At 43.3% G+C, this 22,571-nt stretch overlaps 1 protein-coding gene across 2 annotated transcripts in view; it reads left to right on the top strand.

The window, feature by feature from the left end:
• Positions 1-22,571, top strand: part of dip2ba (disco-interacting protein 2 homolog Ba) — a 44,553-nt gene that overhangs the window by 17,637 nt on the left and 4,345 nt on the right. The window contains exons 2-38 of one of the 2 annotated variants that reach the window (XM_044350994.1): positions 5,615-5,686; positions 7,082-7,237; positions 7,374-7,499; positions 7,741-7,977; positions 8,079-8,207; positions 8,669-8,680; positions 9,075-9,194; positions 9,658-9,855; positions 9,991-10,082; positions 10,162-10,272; positions 10,808-10,931; positions 11,234-11,343; positions 11,577-11,679; positions 11,769-11,833; positions 11,932-12,025; positions 12,264-12,383; positions 12,526-12,640; positions 13,352-13,491; positions 13,667-13,803; positions 14,296-14,376; positions 14,489-14,616; positions 14,824-14,938; positions 15,614-15,815; positions 15,937-16,049; positions 17,859-17,939; positions 18,127-18,250; positions 18,369-18,490; positions 19,156-19,267; positions 19,768-19,877; positions 20,014-20,144; positions 20,272-20,440; positions 20,995-21,165; positions 21,437-21,498; positions 21,642-21,699; positions 21,819-21,893; positions 22,115-22,289; positions 22,422-22,545. In XM_044350994.1, coding sequence (XP_044206929.1) covers positions 5,615-5,686; positions 7,082-7,237; positions 7,374-7,499; positions 7,741-7,977; positions 8,079-8,207; positions 8,669-8,680; positions 9,075-9,194; positions 9,658-9,855; positions 9,991-10,082; positions 10,162-10,272; positions 10,808-10,931; positions 11,234-11,343; positions 11,577-11,679; positions 11,769-11,833; positions 11,932-12,025; positions 12,264-12,383; positions 12,526-12,640; positions 13,352-13,491; positions 13,667-13,803; positions 14,296-14,376; positions 14,489-14,616; positions 14,824-14,938; positions 15,614-15,815; positions 15,937-16,049; positions 17,859-17,939; positions 18,127-18,250; positions 18,369-18,490; positions 19,156-19,267; positions 19,768-19,877; positions 20,014-20,144; positions 20,272-20,440; positions 20,995-21,165; positions 21,437-21,498; positions 21,642-21,699; positions 21,819-21,893; positions 22,115-22,289; positions 22,422-22,545 — 4,414 coding nt within the window. The remainder of the gene's footprint in view (positions 1-5,614; positions 5,687-7,081; positions 7,238-7,373; positions 7,500-7,740; positions 7,978-8,078; positions 8,208-8,668; positions 8,681-9,074; positions 9,195-9,657; positions 9,856-9,990; positions 10,083-10,161; positions 10,273-10,807; positions 10,932-11,233; positions 11,344-11,576; positions 11,680-11,768; positions 11,834-11,931; positions 12,026-12,263; positions 12,384-12,525; positions 12,641-13,351; positions 13,492-13,666; positions 13,804-14,295; positions 14,377-14,488; positions 14,617-14,823; positions 14,939-15,613; positions 15,816-15,936; positions 16,050-17,858; positions 17,940-18,126; positions 18,251-18,368; positions 18,491-19,155; positions 19,268-19,767; positions 19,878-20,013; positions 20,145-20,271; positions 20,441-20,994; positions 21,166-21,436; positions 21,499-21,641; positions 21,700-21,818; positions 21,894-22,114; positions 22,290-22,421; positions 22,546-22,571) is intronic. The other variant, XM_044350995.1, reaches the window with a different exon arrangement.

Raw genomic sequence — 22,571 nt, forward strand, 5'->3', positions numbered from 1 at the left:
AGCAGGGTATGGGAATTTTTTTCTTGTCCAACTGCTTTTGATTTTAGAGCTTGAACTATGGAAACAGTTTCTGAAATCTTCTTCAACTGATGACTAAGTGCCATTAGATGGCCTTGGTGTCAGACCAGTCATTTGCATTTCCTGCCAAATGCTATTTACCCATGTTCTCGGCACAGTCTGCGTGTTGTTTTTGTGTTTTCTGCTCTGAGTCTCTATAAATAAGATCCTGTGGGTGACCTTATTTCCTCTGTCTGCCTCTGTGTTCATGTGTGTATTTAGGTGTAAAAATGCGTTCTGCAACTGTCCGTTCAGTATTTTTGTTTGTGGTTGTGCCGTGTGTTTCCTTGCTGTCATTTCCTCACCAAGACCCTACAGGAGAATAGCACTCTTTTGTTGATATGCGTTTCCTGTCAGATTGAGTTGTAACAGCGTTGTATGTTAGCATCACGTTTGCCACAGACAATAAACCAGTGATAAACAAAGACAACTTTGTGTGGATTGAACCAGTATCACTGGCTAGAAGCACAACCATGACCTCACAGGTCCTACGCAGCAGGGTTGAAAGCTGGCCTCAGTTCAGACATTTTTTATCATCTATCTTTTTAACAAGTCCACACCAATGTCCAGACGGAGAGATGTAATCTGTTAGGTTAGATGTAATCTCAGATTACAGATTAGGATAGAGCCACAAACGCGAACGCTGGATGATTCTGTCAATATGAAAGGGTGTTTTTATTTACCACTATCTGTGTAATCTGGGTAGTTAACCTCAGTAAAGTGTGTTTGTTTAGCTGACAGTCATGTGTTTCTGAGTAACCTGTGACATGTAGGTGCGTGTGTTAGCAGAGAGAGGAAGTGATACTGTGAGGCAAGAAGAAGATGTGGGTGCTTAAAAAAAAACCAGTCATGTCACTTCCTCCTAGAGCTGGATGTCACCAGGCTAATCTGTCCACAGTAATTACAGAGCGCTCTCTGTTTGGGGTGGGGGGATGTACAAAATGTGGATGTGTTTTTGACAACAACATTTAACAACACAAACCACATTTGATGAGATAACATCAGTGTTGTAACCACATCTTTAACAGGAAAGTGAAAAACTGACTCACTGACGTTCGTTACTTTAACATGGAAATGGGGGAAACTTGTTCATACATGATCTTAGAGTCATTGAAGTAAGCTGTGAGTGCTGGAAGGTTAATCAGCTGATTCCTAAAGTCATTCAGTACTCCCCCCCCCCCCCAAACACACACACACACACACACACACACACAGCACAAATCTTGTACCTCTGCACTTTAATGTACTTTACTGACTTTAATCTGATTGTTCCTGTGTGTGTTTGTGTGTATGTGTGTGTGTTTGTGTGTGTGTGTGTGTGTGTGTGCGGGCAGGTTTGTGGATGGCGGAGTGTTAACTGTCCAGTCCAGACTCTCTCCTGTCTGCTAGCTTCAACTATTAGCTCATCCTTCTGTCTTAGAAGAGGAAACATTAACCCAGCTGTGACCTGTGTTGCCTCCTTGTTTTCAGTGCTTTATGTGATTTTCCGGTGTTGCCGGTGGGTTTTTCATTGAAGAAAATGTTCTCTGGACACAAGACAAATGGAATATTGTGTCATTAAAAAGTGCTTCACCAAGCCTCTCAGGCAGCGGAGCATTTTTCCGAAATTAAGAACAGTTTTTCCAGAGCCAACTAATATCAGTTAAGAAGAAGGAAAGTCACAGTATAAAAGTTGGCAGCAGGTGTTACTCTGATTTTAAAGAATAGCCTTTTGGAGTTTTATGTAAATGTCTGAGACTTGTACCTGAGTGCTGTTTGCTGATAGTGGCAGCTGGAATTAAACTGCTCTTTCAGATTATGAACACAAACTTTCAAAAATCCTTTCAAGTCCACCTCTAATTCCAATATTAATTTCACCCATTGCTGAATGGCCCGGAGGCCTGCGTAAGGTTTTATGTGCTTCTGATGAGGATTTGTCTCAGTTCATTGGTGTTTGATTGTGTATTCCTCCCCACACCCAGTGTGCTCTTATGACCATAACCTCAGCCTTTCCTTCCCAACCCTCTCTGACTATGTGCCGTTCTCATACCACTTGTTACTCATTATTTAATCACCATTGATGTGGTATTAGTGTTCCTTTTTAGGTTTGTTTGAGAAGGCCAAATATTCACTGCATTGTTAACAGCAACCCGAGAAAAGTGTGTCAGCTACGGTCAGCCAGTCAGATGATTCAACGTCACAACAGGACACTAGACTCCTTCCTGATGATCAAGCCACTAATATCATTATAGATGCACCACTGTGTTTAACACTTGGCACCAAACAGAGTAAGCTGAAGGCATCAGTTGACTTTTTCCATCTCCAAACATTTTTAGAAGTCGGAAAAAGGATGTAATGTGACTCTTAGAGCAAAGGTTTGGATTTTCTTTGAAATTATCTACAAGCTTAAATCACTACATGGCGTGAATAGCTCTTCAGCTGTAATTGTACAGTTTAAGCAGCATTTGGCTGGAGACTTGAGAAATCTGGAATTATATAATTTGATGGCTTCAACCATCATAGTGAACGGATGCACAGCACATAGATAAATCACTAATGAGCTGCACAAACACAAAAGGCTCAAATGTGCTGGATCAGGCCAGCGCAGATTAAACACTGAAGTGGCCAGTAATGCCTGGTTGCGTGACTTCTACTGTAAAACCTCTTTATGTCGGAATACGCTTCAGCTCGCTGTAATTATTGATGTAAGTGCTGTGTGCGTGTGTGTGTGTGTGTGTGTGTGTGTTTACCTCCCTGTGACCCTGGGCCATCAGCTGTGGACGGATCAGCCCTCTGCCTGACTTGTCATGAGGTCAGAGGTCAGCAGCAGCAGTTTAAAGGAAAAGCCACAGGGTCACTTTCTTCTTGTCTCAAATGAGCCCTGAAACAGACGTCCTGTTTACACAACCAACTTGATGAAGACAGACTTTAAAAAGCCTGGATGACAGGAGGAAGGATTATGATGATTGCTTACAGTAATCAGATGACCTTTATCACTGAATTCATGTGCCTAAGAGACACTTTTACACAAGCACACTTTACTGAACACCCTGCCTCTTCCACATTATACTGAGCAGGTCCCTCATATGCCTGGACAACAAAACACACACACACAGTCCCGGTCTGACACACTGACACACATCTCACAGTGAAGGCCTGTAATGCCACAGCTTCAGGCACAGTCAGCATTCATTCCTCTGTGTACTGTAGCACCCCTTAACCTGCACCAGCTGTGTACACACACACACACACACACACACACACACACACACACACACACACACACACACACAGATAAAATTTGCTTCCTGCACCCTCAGGGGAGTTTTTGGCCAATGAGCTAGCTCTCCTGGCCAGTTGGCCCTCTCTGTTAGTGTGGCGCTCTCCAATCAGCACATTCCTCTTTCTCTAGACAGACACAGGGAGACGATTTTGGCAGCGCACTAACAGGGTGGGGTAACGCTCATATCCTGTCCCCTGACCTCAGATTACACACACACACATACTCACCGTACTGTTTCGCTCACACTCAAAACACCACATTCTTGCACTCAAAACACACAGCTTTTCCTCTGTTTTGAAGCAGCTGTCACAGTCACTCGTTCAACCCAGAGCCCTCAGTGTCTCTCTGCCCGCTGCTGACCACAGAGCTAGTGTGGTCGTGCCAGTCCGGGCCTGTTGTTGTTCCCCACACCAGTACAGACTCTCCTCTGTCCGTGTTAATGACCGCCCTCCCTCCATCTTTCCATCCCCTCCCTTCCTCCCCTCCCGGCACCACTTGGGCACCAGGACTGGGCTCGACAGAACCCTGTCTCCAACAACAATGACGCTCCAGTCCACTACAATTTGCTGCTGATTGCATGTCTGTGTCTGTCTGACTGTGATTCCTCTACATAAACAAGCCAGTGGCATGCCTTAAGAGGAGGCAAAAAAAAAAAGGAAAAGAGACTCTAACGTGCAGATTCTCAGGCCAGTGTGTGCACCCAGGCATGAACTCGCTGCTGAATGAAAGCCATCCCCCCTTTGAGCTTTTTTTACACACAGAATGACAAAACACTCACCACTCAATCACAGACTCCCTCTCTCTGAAACTGTCTCTGACTTTCTCCGCGCCCCCTCCACACCCTCCCTCTTCTCCCGTTTCTCATGATTTCACTGTGTTGTGAAACCTCAAGAGTTTTCCGCATTGAAAGTTTTCATAAATAAATCTGCAAAACTTAAATCCTGTTTACACGCTCAATGTTGTGGGGAATCTCTTTTCAGATTCTGTTGTTTTTTTTTCCCAGGCACACACCAGTGGTTAGTGACCAGAGTGTGAGAAAGTTTAAGGACACAACACAAACTGTCTGAGTCACACATGAGAGTCCCCACCCAGTGCCGGCTTATCCAGCCCACCTCCACTTCAGTCTCTGCTGTTGAACTTCGGTTCCCTCTTCTCTCTCTCTCTCCCTCTCTCTCTCTCTTTCTCTTCTTATTTCCATTGTTTCTTTCCATTGTTGTTTCATACACACAGACAATGTTCCTTCTCACTTCCCCCAGTGACTCTCACCATGTGTTTATCCCCCCCCCCCCCCCTCACCTTCACACAACCCACTCCCACCCCTCTTACTCAAACTTCTACCTTCTCTTCCCTGTTATCTCCTTTTTTCTCCCCCTCTCAGTATGTCAGACCAGGGTCTCCTTGTTGTCACCGGTCAGTGCGGAGGAGGTGTCAGGGGATTGAGGCTAAGCAGTCCTTTGGCACATTGCACTTGACATAGAAACCAGTGTTATCGCTGGACACTGACGAAGAGGAATAACAGGCATTGCAGCAGTGGGATTGTTTGTGTGTACAAGGGGAGGGTCTTTGTCTGTCAGTTAACAGGATAGAGGTGTGTCTTGCACGCATGTTTGCTGCACAAGCAGACTGTGTGTTTTGGGGGTCCTAGTTAAGTGGACTTTGCCTCGCCTCTGTTGTCCTCCAATAAACTGTGGTAGCGGCGGGAGTCCTGCCAGTCCAAGGCCGACTGAGGAAGGGGTGGTGCTGGGTGTACAGTGGGAAAAGGGGAGGAGGAGGAGGAGGAGGAGGAGGAGGAGGAGGAGGAGGAGGAGGAAGAGATAAATCTTTGAGTCCCATGTGAAACTGGCTCACATGGCTTCTCTTTTTTTGGTCTGCTTACTATCCCCACTGTTCTTGATAGCCCTCAGTTTCGCCATTGTTCTCTGTCCGCTACGGTTTATCTGCCAGTGTCGTAATCATATTTGGGTTTCGTAGCCTGGAGGAGGTTTTTGTGCACTCATCATGTTTGTTCACCGGGGCTAATGTAAGGCCAAACAATGGTGTTATCTCCTTACTTACTTGTAAATGGGCTGAGCCGTCAACATGTGGAGTTCAGTAGATTTGGTCTAAAGAGGATTATTATTATTATGACTCAACCCCTGAAAATGTATTAGCTAAAGCAGAGGCTGTGCATCAGTGTGTGTGTGTGTTGTGTGTACTTTATCTGGTTTACATGTGTGTTTGTGTGTGCACTCATCTGGTGTTTGTGTGGTAATTATGACTAACATAACAGTGTGGTGTCGCTGTCCTCTCTCCTAGGTGACATCACGCAGAAGGGCTTTGAGAAGAAGAGAGCCAAGCTGCTGGCCTCCTACATCCCCCATTTGCCAAGTAAGACCAGTTCTTCTTCTGCTCTTTGTTTTTCCTCATTTCACTTCTTACCCCTCCTTTCTTTGTTTCCTGCACAATTTTCTTTTCCACTGTCAACATTCTCCCTGCTGGTCACCCTGAGATGTGGAAACATAACTGTAATTGCATCAGAAGAGCTCAGGATCATGACTGTCAGTACATCTCAGCTGTTGGCTCTTCTGCTGAGAACTACATTAAAAAAAAGTGGCTATATAAGTGTGGTTTTATGTGTCAAACTTTATAAAAAAGTAACTTCAGTGAATGTCCAGCCTGACTGTAATAAGGGAATGTCTGACTTTCTGAGGCCCTCTAGTGGCAAAAACGGGACTTTCACAAATTGCGTCTAACAACTTCTGCAATACCTGCACCACTGTAGAAAATCCCCAGAATAACAAAACCACTCAATTGTCAGTTGTGAACATAATTAGCTAAAACCAGTGTCGGTTTGCACGTGTTCACAGAGGCAGGGAAGTACCAGAGTTTCACTGTACTACTATGACCCAGTGTCCTCATTGGTAAGCTGATCCGTTCCCTTTTTTGTCAGTCAGCTGCCTCACATCAGGGTGTGGTGTTTCCTCAGGAAAAATTGCACCACATTAGCATAGGAATGAAAAAATCCTTTCAGATGTGTCACTGTTGGCCAATTTAGAAAGTGGTCTTCTTTCTTTCGTTTTTCCGTGAAGTTACATGAATAAGATCAGCCTTTAACCTGCTTCGGCTTGAGCTACCTCTCGATACGTGTTTTGTTAGATGATATCACACACGAGGAACTGAGAAGGATTGCAAAAATCTCAATCTAACATGGAAAATTCCCATATTTAATGTCTGGTGGTTTTGTTTTCTGTTATGGGCAGCTTGCCCTAGAATATCAAAGCAGGTATTGGGAAGCTTTGAAGCTCAAAAGGTCACCTCCTGCTCCTGCACTTGTCCCCTCAGGCCTCCTTATCCCTCTGAACCATCATCTCCACAGGGACTCTGTTGCCCAGGCCCTCCAGGAGGACAAGGCAGTTGACTAAAAATATATTTGCTTGAATCTAGCCTAGTTTCATGCACTCTGTTAATAGTATAGGTTGTATCAGTCAAGTACACGCCCTTGTTTCACTTCATGTTCAGAGGCTCTGTAGTGAGGCTAAATTTAGAGAGCTTCTGCGAGTATTATATAATATTTATGCCTCTATGTTTCCGTAATGGCATTATGTAAAGCAAAGTGTGCTCTGTTTGTCTGTGACTTTTCAAAAGAACATGTTTGTTTTTACATATATATATATATATATATATATATATATATATATATATATATATATATATATATATATATATATATGTTGGCTTACACATGTTTTTACTGACCTGTACATACCTGTTTCTACTCGGTAGATGTGGGTCTATCTCTGCCAGATGTGCAGCTTTCCCCGGGCCACAGCTCCGACCCCAGTCCGAGTCCTGAGGCCCCGGGCCCCTCCACATCTTCAGCCTCCAGACACCACCGCACACACCGCAGTGGAGGGGCCAGAGATGAGCGCTATAGATCAGGTATACAACATACTTAACATAAAAAAACCCCACTCATAAAACATACTGAATAAATACTGTCCAGCACCGACTTTCAACTCTCTCTTTCTGTCTACCTCACTTGTCTCACTCTTATTTATTCTGACCCATTATGTAGACATCCACACAGAGGCCGTGCAGGCAGCACTGGCCAAACACAAAGAAGAGAAGATGGCACTGCCCATGCCAACCAAGAGACGTTCAGCCTTTGTCCAGTCTCCCATAGATACCTGCACACCTCCAGGTAAACTTAATTTCTCACGCTCAGTGGGCAGCAGGGTGGTGTGATGGTTATAGGATCTGCTTGGCAATCGGAAACCTGGCTTTAGTGTCCACATTACATTAAGTGTCCTGGAGCAAGACACTCTGGTGCTGCTCTCTAGGGAGGACAAGGTGCTAAATAGAGTAAATAAAATCTAAATGAAGACTTGAGTTATGATCAGAAGACAATGCTCCATCTGTTTGTTTTTTTGTCTTGCCTCCAGACACATCTTCTGCATCAGAGGATGAAGGCTCACTGCGCAGAAAGGCAGCTCTCAGCGCAGTGCTAGCCCAGAGCCTGCAGAGCCCCGATTACTGGATCAACCGTTCCGTCCAAAGCTCCTCCACGTCCTCATCCGCTTCCTCCACCCTCTCCCATGGAGAGCCCAAGACGCAGCCACAGCCCCAGCTCCAGCCTGCTGTTTCCCTGTTGGCCGATGTACTGGCCCACACACGCATAGGTAAACTTAACTGATGAATGGCACCAATGAATGCCTACATCCCAGTCATGGTTGGTTGTTGTTCTCCATTATGATGCTCACTCTCCCCTCTCCTCCTCCAGAAAACAGTGTCCCCCCAGATGTGACATCCTCCACTTCCCAGGAGAGAGGGTCCAGGGTGGACCTGCCTCCGGCGGTCAGGGGCATGAGCCGTGGACAGAGCCGCTCTAGCATGCTGGATACCGCTGACGGTACACTCACACTCACACTCACATTCACACTCACACTCACATTCACACAAAGCAGGATAAATGTCTGTTGGTGGTAAAGATGTATCAGGGTGTAAGTTTCTACTGATGTGGAAAGAAAACAAAGTAATTCCTTTTCTATCCTGTAATGTGTGGAACTTGGTTACTGTCATCTGGTTCTGGCTTCAGATCAAGAGGTTAAACCATTTGCATGTTCTAGTCATGGCAGTTGAGTTGAGTGACACGTTTCTTTTTTGCATTGACCATGTGGTTTACAGCATTTCAGTGATGCCTGGAGATTGCTCAAATCAATAAAAATCTACCCATGTTCATCTGAAATCACCTCAAACATCTTCCTCATTTCACTGTGTGGTGAATGCTGCTAATGACATTGACAATGATATTTTGTGTTCTTTCTTTTGGGTCCATTAATCCGTCCCTGTCTTGCCTTTCATTTAAAAAAGGAAAAAGAAAAGGTAATATAAATCGAAAATCTGGGGAAAGGGGAGGGATGCTGAAGAGGCCCGTATCAGCTTGCTTTCCAGCCTGGTGTCTGTCAAATCTGTCTTCATGTTTGTCTGGTGTCGTAGGTTTAGACGTAGAGAAATCCTCCTACAGTATGTTTCATTTTCCTTAAGGTCGTCCAATCTGTGTCTCTTCAAGTACCAATTTCCCTTTCGAATTCTTCCTGCTGCTGATTCTGATCCTGACTGCGTGCTAGTGCGTAGGGTTCTGCCTGTGAGAGAGTGTGTGATAAAGTAGAGATTTGTGTTAGCCTAGAAGTGCATGTGTGGGTGTCTGGGTGTGGTTTTTGGGGTTGTTTGTTTGCACATGTTTGTGACTGTGGCTGTTTTTTTGGTGTTTGTCCAGGCGTGCCTGTCAACAGCAGGGTGTCCACTAAGATCCAGCAGCTGTTGAACACACTCAAACGGCCCAAAAGACCGCCACTCAGCGAATTCTTCCTGGATGACTCTGAGGAAATTGTAGAAGGTGCATACACATTCATACTCTGTTTTTTCACCATCCCACATAGTCTGTTTAACAATGCATCACCCCATGTTCACAATTTTTAAATGGGCTGCTTCACTTCGACTGACTGTGGGTCATACTTTTTGCAGCTATGACGTCCCTTCTTGTAATGTTGCTATTTATGTGGAATTAATGGAAGCTTACCAGGAAAAACGTCTACCATTTTTCCAGAGAGAGTCATTATTTTAAACCACACTGGTCAGGAATTAATCTAGCATGGAAATCCTCTTGGTTGTTGAATGGCTGATGACATGCTTATTCATTGTCCACACAAGTTTCTATGGTGACTCAGTTGTGTAAGAAATGACCCAAATTCTTGTGACGCATCATCGGAGTTGCCCACAGTGTTATTGTAAGGTTACACCCTTACCAGAGCCTTTTCTAATCACATCCCCGTCTCATCTGCACCTCTGTTGTTATCCAGTTCCCCAGCCGGACCCCAACACCCCGAAGCCTGAAGGACGTCAAATCATCCCAGTGAAGGGCGAGCCCCTCGGTGTTGTCAGTAACTGGCCTCCTGCCCTGCAGGCTGCCCTGGCCCGCTGGGGGGCCACCCAGGCCAAGAGCCCTGCCCTCACTGCTCTGGATATCACTGGCAAACCCCTGTACACACTCACATATGGTGAGCAGCACCTCATGCAAATGTTAATATAGACAATAAGCAAGTCAAGGTTTAGTTCTACAACATTAATACATGATAAATTACCAGTAATAAACAAGATATTCTAAAATCATCGTTGACTTTTCTTCCACACAGGCAAACTATGGAGTCGCAGTCTGAAGCTGGCCTATACGCTGCTGAATAAACTGGGCACCAAGACAGAACCTGTACTACAGCCTGGAGATCGAGTAAGAGTCTGTCAGTCACCACTGAGTATGTGAAACATAAAGGAACATGACAAAGAAAATAAGTTTTTCTGTCTCTTAGGTAGCGCTGGTGTACCCAAACAGTGACCCCGGCATGTTCTGGGTGGCTTTCTATGGCTGCCTGTTGGCCGAGGTCATCCCTGTGCCCATTGAAGTACCGCTGTCACGACAGGTAAAAAGATGTCAGTCTAGTCAAGTGATTCTTCTGTGGTGAGAAAGACAAGATCAGATGTTAATCTCTCTAGTCAAAACAAGTATGACGGAAACTAATATAGCTCAATCAGGTTCGCAGTTGCTCTCTAGAATGTGCCAAATGCACATAGTGTCACTCAACACACTGGCTGTTTTAATTTATTTTTTTAATTTAAGCTTTATTGAAATAGGAAGTCTCTTGAGATACATTATTTCTTTTACAAGGGAGACTTGGCCAGAATGGCAGCGTACAATAGGTGTCACATTACAGAGCATTACATAAAAGCAACAATTTACAACAATCACATCCAACACAACAGAACAGAACAGAACAGTGCCTCAGTTGTCTTGCATTTTAATAAACCTAATGTCATGTATGTGCTTCTAATCATCACTGTGTGCTGGGTATATATAATGGCTTATTGCTCAAATATCCATGTAAAAAAATATGGATATATAATATGAGCAACATATTGACAGAGTGAGAGTCTCTTGACCCTTGTCTCTCTCCATAGGATGCAGGCAGCCAGCAGATTGGCTTCCTACTGGGGAGTTGTGGTGTTAGTCTGGCTCTGACTAGTGAGGTGTGTCTCAAAGGACTGCCCAAGACACCAAACGGAGAGATCATCCAGTTCAAAGGTCAGTCAGCTCAAATGCACCGCTAGCAGTGCTGCTGGCTCAGCTGTGTTTCTGTCTCCCGTGGGTCCATTAGATCCTCACTCATTAAAGGGAGTATACAGTGTGATGTTTGTGTGTGTGTCACTCTGCTTTTAAAACTATTGGCTGTTCACCTTTGGCCTTGACACCAGGAGGTTGCAAAGTGAACCTTGTCAACTGAGTGCGGCTCATAATTAGTGTCCCTAAATGCACTTTGTTTTTCCTTTGAGTCAGCTAAAATATGTCTCTATGCTCCTTTGTGGTGTTGTGTTGACGTCTACTAGGATGGCCAAGGATGAAATGGGTAGTGACAGACACCAAGTACCTGACCAAACCATCCAAAGACTGGCAGCCTCACATCCCCACTGCCAACACAGACACTGCCTACATAGAGGTACTCTTCACAACATCAAGTGCCAGTTTTAACATTCCTAATTTAGTCATCAGATGCATTTTAATTGATTTTACTGCTCGTAAAATAATTATAGCAGGGTGTGGCTCTTATTTATGTTACACTTCTATTTATGAATCATCTGAAATCCTCATCTACCTTTTTTCTATTTGATCTATTCTATGATGCCTTGTTTTTATGCATTTTTTATGTTGTGTGCGTCCGTCCTAATAAAGTACAAAGCGAGTAAGGAGGGGACGGTGATGGGAGTCGCTGTGTCCAAGATCTCCATGCTGACCCACTGTCAAGCTCTGACCCAGGCCTGTAACTACTGTGAAGGTCAGAGCTCTGTGCTTTATGTAACTTATATCTCTCATGCTTGCGCCTCTCTTTCCTTCGCTAATGTGTTTTTGTGTTTTTTGACTCAGGGGAGACTCTGGTCAATGTGTTGGACTGCAAGAAGGATATGGGCATGTGGCACGGCGTCTTAACGGTGAGATTGGACGCAACAGTTTGTTCTGTGTATCCAGACTTTCTTAATGTTTAGAGCACCTTGAGATTTACAATGTGTGTTTTTTTTTCTTCTTACAGAGTGTTATGAACAGAATCCACACGATCACAGTACCGTATGCTGTCATGAAAGCCTGTCCCATGTCCTGGGTGCAGAGGGTCCACATTCACAAAGGTATGGTTTGATATTTCATTGCTGTTTAAGAGTCTAATGTCTGTCTATAGTTGCTTATTTTCTTTCTATTTTAAGTGATAGAACAGAGATATAAAACTGAGACTCCACATGTCAGACAATAGTAACACAATGGTATTATAAGATGGTTTTTATCTCAAATGCTAAAAGCAGTCACATATTGGATGAAACCATTTGTATAGTGCATAATATATAACTTTGCCCCTTTGCCCTCTTATAGCTCGTGTGGCCTTGGTGAAGTGCCGTGACCTTCACTGGGCTATGATGGCCCACAAGGATCAGAGGGACACCAACCTGTCCTCCATACGAATGCTCATAGTGGCTGATGGAGCAAACCCATGTGAGTCACTTCTCCTGCATAAACAAGGTCCCTCTGTGACGAGAAACTACTGTGTAAAGTCATTTTAATGTATAGAGTTGTGCACTTTGTCTACTACTTCTTCTCTGTTTTGATCATGTTTTCATGCGTTGCTTGTTATCAGGGTCTGTGTCGTCATGTGATGCCTTCCTGAATGTGTTCCAGTCTCATGGTCTGAAGCCTGAGGTCATCTGTCCGTGTGCAACCTCTCCTGAGGTGCTGACTGTGGCCATACGCAGGTACCACATCTGCGGATTTGGATGACCTTGATGAAGGCCACAAGCCGAAACGTGTCGGTCAAAAACAATCAAGTTGTTCTTTACACTACAAGTGTTGCTAGAGTTGTGATCTCTTTAAACCACATCTGCGTAGTCACATGCTCTGCGAAGATACAAGGGGATTCAAAACTAGTGCAGTTTTCACTCAAACAACAAGAGTAGCTTGTTGCACATAAAATTCATCATTAAGTTGCTCAAATTCAGTGGGTCTTACAGTTAGAGCTGGGATTTTATTTTAATTTGTCTGTTTTGTTTGAAATTAACATAAACGACTGTTATTTAACTGACTACCAGATTCATCTGGCAGGAAATGAGTGCAAGAGAGATAAACACTTGACTTGTGGTTTTGACACCAACTTGCATGCCTTTTGCACCTACAAACATCCACTGTATTACTACTGTTGTCACCTAAACATTCACCTCCCTTCTTCACATCATGCTCTAAAATAATTTCACTACTTTTAGGATAAAGCAACTCAAAACTAAAGCATATTTTTTCATTCCTGTTCAAGATAAAAACACTTATAAATTTAAAAAAACAACTGCACTTTGAGACTGAGACTTGATTTGTTTATCAGTAGACCTCAACAGTGTGTCACCTCTCTGTCGCCTTTCTGTCTGGCCTGTCATTACTCTCACACTGTCACTTCTCTTTTTATGCGCTCTCTGCAGGCCTGGTGCACGAGGAGCTCCTCTGCCAGCCAGGGCCATCCTGTCCATGGGCGGGCTGAGCCACGGGGTGATCAGAGTGAACACAGAGGACAAAAATTCTGCTCTCACTGTTCAGGATGTGGGCCACATCATGCCTGGAGGTAAGCCAGTGCAGTTTGCTTTAATCGGCACTGCAGAGGTGCAGCAGATGCCACATTTTACTGTCCATTCTTACTGTATCTTAGTTTATTTACCTCTTCATCTTTCTGTCAACATCAGAATACAAGTTCTTAAACATACTTGATGTTAATGTTGTGACCTGTTTGTGTGTTTCAGCTCTGATGTGCATTGTGAAGCCAGACGGGCCTCCTCAGCTGTGCAAGACAGATGAAATAGGAGAGATAGTGATCAACTCTCGAGCTGGAGGCACTATGTACTACGGCCTGCCTGGTGTCACCAAAAACACATTTGAGGTCTGTCAGAGTTGGAAACCCATGTTTAAGAACTACAAACATGACTCATCCCACATTTTTTTCTTCCAAAATAGTGGAGCATAGTAGAAAAAACATGAAACATTCAGTCACTGTTAAATACATGGTTTGGTATGAGCCAAGAAACATAGTTAAAAACTTGAACATCTTGGTGACTTGTGCAAGTGTTTTCTGCATCTTGTAGAGGGAATGTTGGGATCGGCTCTGTAGACCTGGTGCAACATACATCATGCAATAGTTGCATCGTATTTATTCTTTCATTTACTTATAAGAAGCCTCACAAGACTCAAGGTCCCATATCTTCCCAATTCTTATATTTGTTCACTACAATTTTCTCCGTCTTGGACTTAAATGTAATATTTTTGTACAATACGCCAACTTTAACTATGCTTTTAACTGCAGCATCTCTCAACTCTTTTCAAAATTCTACTATTCTCTGGGTGTCCAATGTTTGGTCTCTCTGCTTTCCTACAGGTGATCCCTGTGAACCAGGCTGGAGCACCCATAGGAGAAATTCCCTTCACTCGAACTGGTCTGCTTGGATTTGTAGGACCAGTAAGGCGCACATACATAAAAATAAAGAGTTTGCTCGTCAAAACTTCTCTGACAAATTACAGCGGCTGAGACCTCTGTTTCTCATGCTGAGTTAAATCTGTTTCCTCTACAGGGCAGCCTGGTGTTTGTTGTGGGGAAGATTGAAGGGCTGCTGATGGTGAGCGGGCGACGCCACAACGCAGACGACCTGGTGGCCACTGCGCTCGCAGTGGAGCCTGTCAAAACAGTTTACAGGGGGAGGTGAGGCGCTGCCTGCTCGCTGTTTGTCAGCCTGCTTGATTCACTGTTGTGTGTGTGTGTGTGTGTGTGTGCGTGTACAATTTCAGTCCATATTAGGGTGCATGAGTGTACAGATTACACTGAAGCAATACATGCACCCATATAAATAGTGATAATATTTTGATATTTTAAGTAAGAGCAATAACTTCTGTATCTATATCTGTGCAGGATCGCTGTGTTCTCAGTGACAGTGTTTTATGATGAGAGGATAGTGATCGTGGCAGAGCAGAGACCTGACGCCAGTGAGGAGGACAGCTTCCAGTGGATGAGTCGAGTACTGCAGGTAGAGCACGTATCTAATGTCGAGGGGATTGGTATTAATGGTCTAGTTCTTTCTTGATACTCTTATCAGTTCTTTTTCATCACTTAAGTTTTTTGATTATGATTTTAAAAAAAGAATAAATTAGTACAGGAGTAGAATTGATTTATACTTTAAATATAACTAAATATTGAAACAAATCTGAAATGTCAATTAAAAAAATGTAATAAAAATAAAATAATAAAATAATTTCTGACATCAATATAATACTGAGTGAAGTTTAAAAACCAGATTTTACACTCTGCTAATCTCACTCCTTGTACCAATAAGTACCAATAAAAAACTGAATAGAGTTCAGTTTAGAACCGGTTCCAAATCAGAACCGAGTTTCAGGGGGCATCCATGTTAATGTCACAACCAAATCCAAAATTTTGTGAAGTTCTTTTCTTTTTTATGATGGTATTTAGTTGTTGTAACTGTTATTATGTCACAGATTCTCCCCTTTATGTCTTTAGTTGTGCTTGAAAAAGTTGTTTATATTTCAAAATCATGATGAATAAAATTAAAGCTTTAATACCTTGATTATAATTAGAGAAAGAGAGACACTCAACAGCCTTTCCTCATGAGGAGACATTATGATATGCTGTGTTCATTTAGCATTCATGAAACTATATGACATGATGGATATCTTCTGCACAGGCCATTGACAGTATCCACCAGGTTGGCCTGTACTGCCTCGCGCTCGTCCCAGCCAACACCCTCCCAAAGACGCCTCTCGGAGGCATCCACATCTGTGAAACCAAGCAGAACTTTCTGGAGGGAAACCTGCACCCCTGCAACATCCTCATGTGTCCACACACCTGCGTTACCAACATGCCCAAACCACGCCAGAAACAGCCAGGTAGGTTGCTTTTTATAGTTGTCGTTGATTTTGCTTGTTTTTGGGTTTGTACTGTTGGTTTTATTGAGCATGTAAATATGTCACTGTATAAATGACTCTGATTGTCTCTTGATTTGTTCAGTGGATGTTGGTCCAGCTTCTATGCTGGTCGGCAACTTGGTGGCAGGGAAACGGATCGCTCAGGCCACAGGCAGAGAGCTGGGCGTGGTGGAGGACCAGGATCTGATCCGAAAGGTACCGTCTGACACACAGACCACAAACCACACTTTCATTACACTGACTCTATGAATAGATGTGGCATCTCTCAGCACAGTGTTAGGAAAATGTCTTTTCTGCAGTTTAATTTGTATCACTGTGTTTAATTTGTATTACTGTGAAAAGTTATATTTGAAGAATCTATGACTCTGACATTAACATCTAGACTAACAAACTTTATGCTGTTGCTATTCCGAGTTATTGCACATAACACATAAACCTATTCAAATGAAACTGATGTATGTATACACTGGAAATGCTCTGAATGTGTTCTCATGTTTACTCAGTTAAATGTGACTGTGTAACTGTGAAGGGAAAATGGATGCTGATGTCTTTTCCTAAAATCTCTGTTGTTGTTCTGCCTTTATTCGGGGTGGGCTTTAGCTCTGTATGTGGCCCACTATGATGGTAAGGCTCTAGTCTGGCCCCACCTGTCCTTGCTTCCGCTGCTTCTGTCAGTCAGATGTGCTTTTGCAGCCGCAATAGCCTGACGACCACCAGCAACAGCTTGTCCCGACGCACAAAGATGACTGTCCAAGGCTGGCTCCTCGGCCAGCAGGGGTCCACACACATAAACTCATATACAGTAATACATTAACAGTGAAGTTGAGTTGCCTTCTCCATTTATCAGTGTAAAATGGGAGTTGGCCAGCAGCTAACCAGCTCAATAAATTGTCATTCACCCACTCTAAGTGAATAATAGTTTTCTTGTCTTTTACAAAATGTGCTTTAAGGAGGTAATGCAGGCTTTGAGCAAGGATTATTATATATTATAACAGTCTTCTAGCATATGTGACCACTGGAAACCATATCATTTTATACAGTAAAAGCATTTATTAGGAACATTTTTGGTGTGCACCTCTGCCTGCTGTGTTCACTGTGATGCTCCCCCGTGTGTAGCATGGCTTTGATGAGTGGTCAGAGCAGCCAGTCTGCATGATTTGACTCCCGATTCACTGACGACCTGTCTGACTGAGAGAGCGGATGGCACAAAGCCAGCCAGTGATTTTAATATGGCTAGCGATGTGACACTGCTATATATTATGTTTGTTTGTCCAGAGAACATTATGGTGTTAACCTTATTTCTTTGTTGTTGTTTTTTTTATGTGCTGCCCAATGTTCACTTGGCTTCTTCCTTTTTAAAGGATTTCTTTGCTTTCACGTCCTGTCCTGTTCTGACCTGTGCGCTGGCTAGTTCCTCAGCTCATTGACACTACTGATCAAGAAGCTAATAATGCATTTAATACTTCTTATGTATTTAATTGTTAAAATAGTCAGTGGATTGTTCCCTTGAAGCAACTTTATTTAAGAAATATACACCAAGCTTCTAATAGCTATTGGAAACTTCTCTTTTAAGCTTTTCAAAGGTGTCAAGACCCTTTGTTTGAAAGGCTCATAGCTTGTTAGTTTTTGACAGTGGTTCCAATTTGCCCCCTACCAGGTGCAGATGGTCCCAGCATGACCCTGCACTTGGCAGAAAAATACTCTCTGGACACTGCCATGTTCCTGTTGTGTGCTTGTCCGTCTCTGAGTGAGAGGTCAAAAGCGTCACAGAAAATGTTTGACGTACTTTAAAATGTTTTCTGTTTTATATTTAACACAAAATCAATTTGAAATGAACTGACTTGATATCTGATTGTTTTCTGGCCAGATTTTATATGTTTTTATTTGTCAGTCATTTTTAAATGGTTTATTATTTGTTAATGACGCAGCTTTGTGTAGTTTTCAGTGATTCTGTCCTTTCTTGACATTTTATGTGATGACACATTCCTCTCTGTACCTTTTCAGCACCAGTTCTTGTCTGAAGCCCTGCAATGGAGAGCCCAAACTGACCCAGACCATGTTCTATATGTGCTGCTCAATGCAAAGGTAAACACACTCTCATCAAATCAATCTGAGAAACTGGTTCGTAGTAAGAATCAGTGCATCAGATATATATTTACTGACACACACAAAAAACCCATAATTGTCTTATATTTAGCTGTGATGACGGTGCTAATGGTGATCCATTTTGTTGGGTGTGAGTTCATCTGTCCTTCCTCTGTTTTTGCTGTAGGGGGTGGCAGTGTGCACAGCCACTTGTGCTCAGCTACACAAGAGAGCAGAGAAAATCACAGCTACCCTTTTGGAGAGAGGGGGCCTCAACACAGGAGACAACGTGGTGCTGCTTTATCCCCCAGGTGAACACATAAATATACACACCCCTCGTAACTGTAGCTTTGTCCTTATTTTTCCAGTGAAAAAGAACCAGAATATTGTAGTTCATGAGGTTCTTGTCTGTCTCTTATTTATTTGCAGGTATTGACCTGATCGCTGCCTTCTATGGCTGTCTCTATGCGGGGGTCATCCCTGTGACGGTGAGGCCGCCCCATCCTCAGAACCTGGCTGCTACTCTCCCCACTGTCCGCATGATCATCGACGTAAGTGTACACCACCAAGACAATATCATGAGCTAAAGTCAAGAACTATCTGATAAATAGTGCTTCTGTTACATAGTGTTATTCAATCAAGCATTAACAGAGGATTATAAAGTGATGAATGTACATTTATTCATGTGCAACAAGTCCTACTCAGACTGTCTTTGCATTTGTTTCATCTTAGACAACTCCGTAAAGAGTCAGTGCACCTGAAGCACAAAGCAAACATGTTTTCCCATTTAACCCCAGTCATGCAAGTGGAACATGTTTTTTGTGATTTTGCTGAACCTTTTTTTTCTGCATTACATCTTAAAGCATATTTTACAGTATCTATATAAAACAATTGAGAAGTTTGTCACCAAACCTTATAAGATAAGTCAAGTAGTCAAGATTACATTGACCACACTTTTTAAGCACCACTTGAGCAAATTTTAAGCATTGAAGTGCCCTTAAGCAAGTAACTGAATCTAAAACCAGATGAAGAGGTGAAGTGAGTAGTTCTGTGTTTGACCCGTCTCCCTGCAGGGGAACAAATAAAATATAATTTTACCACAGAAATCAATAAAGCATAACAATACTTCAATGCCTTAAATGGAGGATTTTCTTGTTAAAGGTTGGTAGTTTGTGTCCTTGAATGAACTCCTCTGTATGTTCGCTTCGTGTTACAGGTGAGCAAAGCAGCCTGCATCCTCACCACTCAGCCTCTCATGAGGATCCTCAGGTCCAGGGAGGCTGCTGCCAGCGTCAACGTCAAGACATGGCCCACTATCATCGATACAGGTGCGGTTGAGATCTGTTCAAATGAACAGCTGTGACTGCGGTTATTATAAGTGTGGCCTTGGTTACTATACTGCCTTTATGAAACGTCTCTGGGGACAGACCGGATTTAGCACAAAAACTTGAGACCAACATGTGTACCACTTCTGACCACAAGGTGTCCTGTTTGCTCTTTGCTTCACTTTGAACACACTGGGAAAAATACTTCTTTTCTTCTCTTATTTACTGAGAGGATGATTAACCTTCTCTACTCCTAAATATGTTCAGCAAACATTCACCTGTTTTATAAAATAATAAGGCAGTTCTTGAAAGTAGCACATGACCAGAGATAGCTTTTAAATGTGCAGTTAAAAGGCACATTTACATTATAGCATCCTCCCACTCTACAATAACACTGAATAATTATCAGATTGCAGTGCATTCCCATTGATACTAACAGTAAAACAGTGAATTTATTTTGTCAAATAAAATAAATAAAAGATTCCTCTTCTCTCTCCTTACAGATGATCTCCCCAGAAAGCGGCCTCCACACATCTACAAACCCCCTACAGCTGAGATGTTGGCTTACCTGGACTTCAGTGTGTCTACCACGGGCATGTTGACTGGAGTCAAGGTAAAAAATCATCAGAAATAATGCTGTAGATCCTAAAGTAAATCTACATGGATGACATGAATATCATTTCTGTATGTCTTATTTGCAGCACAAAGTATTTTTAAGAATTTATGTACATTTCCTGTTTTTTCTTCAGATGTCTCATGCTGCAGTCAGTACTCTGTGCCGCTCCATTAAGCTGCAGTGTGAACTCTACTCCTCACGCCAAATAGCCATCTGCCTGGACCCATACTGTGGCCTGGGCTTCGTCCTGTGGTGCCTCTCCAGGTATCCCAAACACACACACACACACACACACACACAAACACACACACACACAAACACAGACTGAATATCATATTTCAGATAACATGCTGTGTCTGTTGTTGCTATAGCGAGTGTGTTTTTGCTCCAGTGTTTACTCAGGTCACCAGTCCATCCTTATCCCTCCACTGGAGCTGGAGAGCTCGCTGCCTCTGTGGCTGAGCACGCTCAGTCAGTACAAGATCAGAGACACATTCTGCTCCTACTCTGTCATGGAGCTTTGCACCAAGGGCCTGGGAACGCAGACAGAGATGCTGAAGGTCAGAATCACACCCAAAACAATTAAGATGACTGCTCTGTCATATCTGTTGTTACTCTAATAATAACACAGAGATAAATTAGTTGCAAACGGGAATCCTATCTGCTGCGAAGGCAACTAATAAACACCTGTTTCATCATCAATCATTTAAAATGATTGTGTTTTTAATGGTGTAATGAGAACAACATGATGAGGCTATAATCAGTCAAACGCGGCAAGTGAGCAATAAGTATCCGTTTCAAGATTTCAACAGAATGAACAATATTTTTGCACACCTGTATGTTACAGAAGAATATCATCTGACGGATACATAGCAGACTTATTAAAAGGTGTTGACCGCATGTGAAAGTTTACATCTATCAGTCAAATTTTATCTATTTTTTTAAGTCATGAATCTGGTTCTTGTCGTTCTGTATAGCTCAATATCTCTGCTTTATATTTTGTTGCTACTTCAAAGAACTTTGGTTAAAAACGTCCACTAATGCTGAGCGTCAAGATCAGTTTACACTTAACTTTTAAAAGTGTGAATAACCTTTAAGCCGTGCGTGTCTCCAGGCGCGGGGTCTGAATCTGTCATGTGTACGGAGCTGTGTGGTGATAGCAGAGGAGCGGCCTCGCCTCGCCCTCACGCAGTCCTTCTCCAAGCTCTTCAAAGATCTCGGCTTGTCGCCACGAGCCGTCAGCACTGCCTTTGGCTCCAGGGTCAACCTGGCCATCGGCCTGCAGGTCGGTTTCATATGGACACACACGAGAACTCACACTAACACAACTAATTTGTTGATGTTGTATGCATCATTTACCTGCCAGTTTTTTTGTAAAATTTATACTTACTGCACACATTTCTCTTTATTCTACTCTACAGAAATGTTTTTCCATGTCAACCTTAAGTATTACTGAATAATAATAACCTATTGATGGTCTAAATGAGCCAAAAAGTCTCACGTTCAGTCTGATTTCTCACATTTCATCATTTTTATTTTCCTCTCTGTGTCACCAGGGCACCGCTGGACCGGATCCTTCCACCGTTTATGTTGACATGAAGTCTCTGCGTCACGACAGGTAAGACTGGAGACGCTTTAAACAGTACAAAAACAACTCATCATGTGAAGTGGTCACACGATGCAATTAGTGGAAATAAACAAGATGGGTCCCTCAGATCGATCAGAATGATTGACAGGCCGTGTTTTGTCCGTGTCACTCAGGGTGAGGCTGGTGGAACGAGGAGCGCCACAGAGTCTTCCACTCATGGAGTCAGGCACTGTAAGTATTGATTATTGACTCATTTGTGTAATACACGTACTGGCCGCAGACCCAGAGAGGTAATAGAAGTGGTTGTATTATCCCTCAAGCTAAACTCTCCTCTTATGTGCTCCTCTAAGATCCTGCCGGGGGTGAGGGTCATCATAGTGAACCCAGAGACCAGAGGCCCGCTGGGGGATTCCCATCTTGGAGAGGTGAGTGGGCAGAGAGGATCATGTTCCTCTTATGACTCTACGACATATTGAGTAGTTTCGCCAGCACAGAGTGAAGCTGTTTGACACAAAAAAAATGATTGATTTTTTTTATTTATTTTGTTTATCTCAAAAGGAAAACCTAATCGCTCAGATTTTAGAGGTCCCACAAATACAAAACATACATCCAGGCCTCATTCGTTCTCCTTTTTGTCTTTGTGCAGATCTGGGTGAACAGCCCTCACAGTGCCAGTGGCTACTACACCATCTATGGGGAGGAGAGCCTGCAGGCAGACCACTTCAACACCAGACTCAGCTTTGGGGAGCCCCACACTCTGTGGGCCAGGACTGGCTACCTGGGCTTCATCAAGAGGACTGAGCTGCTGGATGCAAGTGGAGGTGAGACGCCATTTCAAACAAGTCGATCACATTCAGCATCTTAACTGCATTATTGTGACTTTCAGAAGTGATTTCTTTCGAGCCCTTTCTTTGTCTAAACTATAAATAATGGAATACTTGTTTCTGCTGCAGATCGTCATGATGCCTTGTTCGTGGTCGGCTCTCTTGATGAAACGTTGGAGCTGAGGGGATTACGTTATCACCCCATCGACATCGAGACGTCTGTGTCTCGATCTCACCGCAGCATCGCAGAGAGGTGAGGTTCTTCAAATACGACTGCTC

The sequence above is a fragment of the Thunnus albacares genome, chromosome 5 (genome assembly GCF_914725855.1).
Source record: "Thunnus albacares chromosome 5, fThuAlb1.1, whole genome shotgun sequence".
Taxonomy (NCBI): Eukaryota; Metazoa; Chordata; class Actinopteri; order Scombriformes; family Scombridae; genus Thunnus; species Thunnus albacares.